Source organism: Neomonachus schauinslandi, chromosome 4 (assembly GCF_002201575.2).
Source record: "Neomonachus schauinslandi chromosome 4, ASM220157v2, whole genome shotgun sequence".
Lineage (NCBI taxonomy): Eukaryota > Metazoa > Chordata > Mammalia > Carnivora > Phocidae > Neomonachus > Neomonachus schauinslandi.
Genome location: NC_058406.1, coordinates 187,455,491 through 187,462,330, shown reverse-complemented (window position 1 = coordinate 187,462,330; position 6,840 = coordinate 187,455,491). Strand labels below are relative to the sequence as shown.

Genomic DNA, 6,840 nt, shown 5'->3' with positions numbered 1-6,840 from the left:
TGGCTGCTCAGGGGGCCAGTTGAAGGCAGACCCAGGGAGCTGGTCAGTGTGCCCCCCGGGGACACTGCCATGGGGCCAGTCAGGGGGCTGGTCAGGAGGCTGGTGAGCGGGATGCTCTGTGACATGGACGCTGGTCCAGGGAGCAGTGTGTTGAGGGGGCCCATCAGGGGGTTCATGATGGCGCCTGCTGCGGGGCTGGGCTGTGGGCTGTTCAGCATGTCGGCCAGGGGCGCCAGAGTCATAATCCCCACTTCATCCAGGATAGCCTCATTTGTGGCTGCCGGGGACGGGGGCAGGAAGACACCTGGGGGGACACAGAGAAAGCACTGAGACGCCAGGCAGGCCCATCGAGGAAGGGGCCTAGGCCAAGGTGCTTGTCTGCCTGTGATGAGCTGACTAGCTCTGAGCCTCATCTCTTAGTGGGCCAGACAATGGCTCTCTACCTCAGGGGGGTTCTGGGGGGCGCCTCCACAGATCCCCCATGAGGGTCTGGCCTTTTGTCTCTCCATCTGCTCCTCCAGGCTCACTTCTCTGAACACCTGTCCCCGAGTCATAGGGACCTTCCACAGCTGCCCACCCCTCAGATGTGCCCGGTGCTCTGAGCGGCTGATGCCCCACCGAGGAGCGTCTTCTGGCGGCTGGTCCCCCAGGTTGCCAAGTTGACCCATCCATTCCCTGGTAGGGAGCAGTGGGTCCCGGCCTCCTGCCCACTGTTGTTGTGGGGACAGCCTCCCCAGGTGGGGGGCCCTCAGGGAGGCCAGGGCTAGAAAAAGCACAGCATCTCTGGGAACAGAAAATGCGGGTTCAAGAGGGTGGGTTGGCCCAGACATGCGGCTTCACACTCCTGGATCCCTGTGTCGGGGCCTGAGAGCCCATTTCTCTTGGGTTCCCGAGGACAGTGTCCTTGAATGACCACTGTTGTGGGCGAGAAGACCCCTAGGGCCGCAGAAGCTGGGGGGAGGGTGCGGGGAAGGTTTTAATTGAAAACTGCTACCCTTGTTGTTGTTCTAAAAGCCATACGTGCTCACTGCAGAGAAAGAACGGAGCTACAGAAAAGTGAATGTAAGATTAGAAACCTCTAGTCCTCTCACTGCACTGTTAGTCATAATACAAAGCTCCGTGTTGCCTTGAAGACTTTCTCCACACATTTTATAAACCAGGGGTTGACGAACCTATTCTATTAAGGGCTGCTGGTACACATTTCCAGTGTTGCAGGCCGTGTCTGGTCTCTGTTGTAACAACTCAGCCCAGCCGCTGTGTGGGCAAAGCGGCCTCAGACAACACGGAAACAAATGTGGATCCATAGCAACCAAACTTTATTCATAGACGCTCATATTTGAATTTCGTGTACTTTTGGCATGTCTGAAAATAGTATTCTTTTGATTTTCTTTCAACCATTAAAAATGTGAAATGCGTTCTTAGCTCCAGGGCCACGGACCAACAGGTGGCAGCCTTCTCTCTCCTCCTTGTCCTTATGTCCGCCCCGTCTTCTTGCTGGATGGCCTCCGGCCACCCTTCTCTGAGAACAGCACTCATTGTGGCTGCCAGGCTCGGGCTCAGGCATGTGCTGCGGTTCATTGAGCCTCTTCCAATCCTTGGGCATGCAAATTGATTCCAGTTTTCCCAGTGACAAATAAATTCTACTACATAAGCCTTTTTTTTATTAGGTTTTTAATTTTAATTCCAGTGTAGTTAACATACACCGCAATATTAGTTTCAGGGGCACAATATAGTGAGTCAACACTTGCACACATCACCTGGTGCTCATCAGGACAAGTGCACTCCTTAACCCTAATCCCCATCACCTGTTCCCCCCCTCCCCCTGCACTGGCGACCATCAGTGTGTTCTCTAGGGTTAAGATTCTGTTTCCTGGTTTGCCTCTCTTTCTCTTTCTTCTTTTCTTTTCTTCTTCTCTTTCCTTTCCTTTCCTTTTCTTCCTTCCTTTTTCCATTTGCTTGTTTCTTAAATTCCACATGTGAGTGAAATCATATGGTATCTCTTTCTCTGACTTATTTCGCTTAGCATAATACTCTCTAATTCCATCCACATCATTGTAAATGGCAAGATTTCATTCTTTTTTTATGCCTGAGTAATATTCCACTGTGTGTGTGTGTGTGTGTGTGTGTGTTGCATCTTCTTTATCTGTTCATCTATCGATGGACACTTGGGCTGCTTCCATATCTTCGCTATTGTAGATAATGTTGTTATAAACATAGGAGGGGCATGTATCCCTTTGAATTAGTGTGTTTGTATTCTTTGGGGTAAATACCTAGGAGTACAGTTGCTGGGTCATAGGGTAGTTCTATTTTAACTTTTTGAGGAACCTTCACACTGTTTTCCAGAGTGGCTGCACCAGCTTGCATTCCCACCAAGAGTGTAGGAGGGTTCCCCTTTCTCCGCATCCTCGCCAATATCTGTTGTTTCCTGTGTTGTTGATTTTAGCCATTCTGACTGGTATGAGGTGATATCTCGTCATGGTTCTGATTTGTATTTCCCTGAAGACGAGTGATGTTGACCATGATACCTACGAAAATCTTTATTATTGATTCTTCCCCCTGAAAACAGACATTCTAGTGGTCCTTAATGCACACTGCTAAATCTACCTTCTGTAAGACCCCTCAGAAACATTCTGACATTCCTTCAGAAGTTCCTGGGCTTGTTGCTTAAATCTATGCCCCTGGAACACTCTACGGAATGTGTGGCAAGATGTCCTGAAACTTTACTTTTTAAGATTTTATTTATTTATTTGAGACAGACAGAGAGTGAATGAGAGCACGAGCTGGGTGTGGGGCAGAGGAAGAAGCAGGCTCCCTGCTGAGCAGGGAGCCGGACATAGTGCTTGATCCCAGGACCCCGAGATCATGACCCGAGCTGAAGGCAGATGCTTAATCGACTGAGCCACCCAGGCGCCCCAAGAAAATGACAAACACTTTTGAAAGAAATTAAAGAAGACCTAAATAAATGGAAAAGCATCCCATGGGGAGCAATACTCCCCAAGTTCACCTGCAGATTCTATGCAATCTGTCAGAATCCAAACTGACTTCTTTGTAGGACTGACAAGCCGGTCCTAAAATTCACAAGGAATTGCAAGGACCCAGAATGGCTGAAGCCACATTTTAAAAGAGAGAAGGCATTATTACAGGCACCACTTAGCCACCCTGCACTTCTCCCTTTTACACTACCTAAGCAAAAAAGAGACAGAGAGGGAAGAAAGCAAGGGAGAAAGGAAAAAGTTGGAGGACTCAGTTTCAGATTTCAAAAGTTACTACAAAGCTACAGTAATCAGGATTACGTGGCACTGGCATAGTGAGGGACATATAGATCAATGGAATAGAATAGGGAGTCCAGAAATAAACCCATGTATCTGTGGTCTGATTTTCAACAAGGGGCCAAGACAATTCATTGGGGGAAAGAATAATCTTTTCAAGAAATGGTGATGGGTCTACTGGAATCCACATGTAAAAGAATGAAGTTGGATGCCTACCTCACACCACATACAAAAGTTAAATGGATCAAAGGCCTAAATGTAAGAACTAAAACTATAAAATTCTTAGAAGAAAACACAGGGGTAAATTTCCAGGACCCTGGATTTGGCCATGTATTCTTAGATGTGGCCCCAAAACTGTGAACAGCAAAAGAAACAATAGATGAGATGGATTTCATCAAAATTAAAAGCTTCTGTGTTTCAAAAGACAAAAGAAAAGACAACCCATGGAATGGGAGAAAGTATTTGCGAGTCATACATTTGATAAGGGACCTGTACTCAGAATCCCTAAAGAACTCTTACAACTCAATAATAAAAAAATAAGTTGCCCAACTTTAAAACGGGCAAAGGGCATGAACAGACATTCTCAAAGATGATATACAAATGGACAATTAGCACAGAAAAGATGCTCAGCATTATTATGCATCAGGGAAATGCAAATCAGAACCACTTCACCCTCACTGGGATGGCTATAATTAAAAAATCAGATAATAAGTATGGGTAAGGATATGGAGAAATTGGAACACTCCTACATTGCTGGTGGGAATGAACAATAGTGCAGCCACCTTGGGAAACAATCTGACAGTTCCTCAAACAGTTACACATACATTTACCATATGACCCAGCAATTCTACTCTTAGATATATACCCACAAGAAATGGAAACATAAATCCACCCAAGAACTCGTATATGGTTGTTTATAGCTGTGTTATTCATAATGGCCCAAAAGAGGAAACAACCCAAAAGTCCATCAACTGATGAATGGATAAAATGTTGTGTATCCATTAATGACATATTATTCATCCATGAAACAACAACAAAAACCTAATACCAACTGGAAGTACTGGTTCACTCTACAGCATGGATGAACCTTGAAAACACTGTGCTAGGTGAAAGAAACCAGACACAAAAGCCACATACTTATGATTCCATTTAAAAGAAATATCCAGGGCGCCTGGGTGGCTCAGATGGTTAAGCGTCTGCCTTCGGCTCAGGTCATGATCCCAGGGTCCTGGGATCGAGTCCCACATCGGGCTCCCTGCTCAGTGGGGAGCCTGCTTCTCCCTCTCCTACTCCCCCTGCTTGTGTTCCCTCTGTGTCTCTCTCTGTCAAATAAATAAATAAAATCTTAAAAAAAAAAATAAAAGAAATATCCAGAATAGGCAAATCCATAAAAACAGAAAGTAGATAAATGGTTGCTGAGAGTTGTAGAGGAATAGGAGCATCATAGCTAAAGAGTTTCTTTCTGGGGTGATGAACGTGTTCTAAAACTGTGGTGATCTTTGTAAAAACCTGTGAGTATATGAAAAACTATTGAATCACACACTTTAAATCGGTGAATTGTATCGTGTGTGAATTATATCTCAATAAAGTTATTTTAAAAAGGATTCATTGGGGGGGCGCCTGGGTGGCTCAGTTGGTTAAGCGACTGCCTTCGGCTCAGGTCATGATCCTGGAGTCCCGGGATCGAGTCCCGCATCGGGCTCCCTGCTCGGCAGGGAGTCTGCTTCTCCCTCTGACCCTCCTCCCTCTCATGCTCTCTGTCTTTCATTCTCTGTCTCTCAAATAAATAAATAAAATCTTAAAAAAAAATTTTTTTTTTAAATTAAAAAAAAAAAGGATTCATTGGGGTCATATGCATTTAGGTTTCCAGGAAAAACATTCATGGTTCAGGGGCCAACTAAATGCACCCACAGAGCATGGAGGAGTGTGTGTCCACTGCTCCGTGCCAAGACACAGTCTTCATAGAGTTTGCAATCCATCAGGGTCACCAATGAGAATCTCAGGAGCCACCTGGTAGAAATATCTGGCTGCGAGATGGGGAAATGAGTTTGGGGAGCACCAGTAATACTTAAGCCATGACATGAGGTGTGAGCAGGAATGTTCTACCAGGGGTCCGCAGCCAGCCTGTTTAAGAAATTTCAGTCTCAAATACCATCTGATTTCACTCATATGTGGAATTTAAGAAACAAATGAGCAAAGGGAAAAAAAAGAAAAAGAGAAAGAGAAAGGCAAACCAAGAAACAGACTGTTAAGGATAGAGAACACCCTGATGGCGACCAGGGGGTGGGGTGGAGTGGGGGGCGGAATGGGTTACATAGAGGATGGGGATTAAGGAATGCACCTGTTGTGATGAGCACAGGGGATTGAATGGAAGTGTTGAATCAGTATGCTGTACACCTAAGATTAATATGACGCCGTATGTTAACTGAAATCTAAATAACTCAACTAGACATTTCAGTCCCATAGCTTTGTGTTCTAATGCAAAATATACATGTGATGGTTTAATCTTTTTATAATTTGCATTTAATTGATTGATTTTTTCTTTTTTTTCTTTTCTTTTTTTTAAGGTTTTATTTATTTGACAGAGAGAAAGACAGCCAGAGAGGGAACACAAGCAGGGGAGGTGGCAGAGGGAGAAGCAGGCTTCCCGCGGGGCAGGGAGCCCGATGCGGGGCTCGATCCCAGGACCCTGGGATCATGACCTGAGCCAAAGGCAGACGCTTAACGACTGAGCCACCCAGGCGCCCCTGATTGATTTTTTTCTTAAGATTTTACTTATTTATTTATTTGACAGAGAGAGACACAGCGAGAGAGGGGACACAAGCAGGGGGAGCGGCAGGCAGAGGGAGAGGGAGAAGCAGGCTTCCAGCCGAGCAGGGAGCCCGATGCAGGGCTGATCCCAGGACCTGAGCCGAAGCAGATGCTTAATGACTAAGCCACCCAGGTGCCCCTAATTGATTTATTTTTTTAAAAGATTTTATTTATTTATTTATTGGAGAGAGAGAGAGAGTATGCACCATGCACCCATGCAGGGAGGAGCTGAGGGAAAGAATCTCACGGGGACTCCTCCCTGAGCAGAGCCCCACACAGATCCCACTTCCAGAGATCATGACCTGAGCAGAAACCAAGAGTCTGAGGCTTAACTGCCTGAGCCACCCAGGGGCCTGATTGATTTTTTTAAAAAAGACTTTATTTTTAATCTCTACATCCAACATGGGGCTTAAGCCCACAACCTCCAGATCAGTCACGTGCTCCACCACTGAACCAGCCACCAGCCCCTGCATCTTTTTATAATTTATATTTAATTGATTTAGATTTGTAAGTTGAAATCTTCCCAGGTTTAGATACAGTATTAGAACCTTAAAGAGAGCTTTAGATTCACTGCCTTTATATTTATTTTACATGTAACAATTACTTAGGGTCCAGGAAGGTGTTACATGGGACAATTAAAGTTAGACAAGCAAATGTCTTAGATTTACAAATGCACTTTACAATGTTTTTTTAAGACTTATTTATTTATTAGAGAGAGCAAGAATGAGAGAGAGAGAGAGTACATGAGAGGGGGGAGGGT

At 45.3% G+C, this 6,840-nt stretch overlaps 1 protein-coding gene across 1 annotated transcript in view; it reads right to left on the bottom strand.

Annotated features, from left to right (window-relative positions):
• The window catches only part of SPATC1 (spermatogenesis and centriole associated 1), a 21,441-nt gene that overhangs the window by 9,267 nt on the left and 5,334 nt on the right, over positions 1-6,840 (bottom strand). Inside the window, 1 exon segment of the mRNA XM_044914317.1 lies at positions 1-304. This exon segment is cut by the window's left edge and continues 368 nt beyond it. Coding sequence (XP_044770252.1) covers positions 1-304 — 304 coding nt within the window.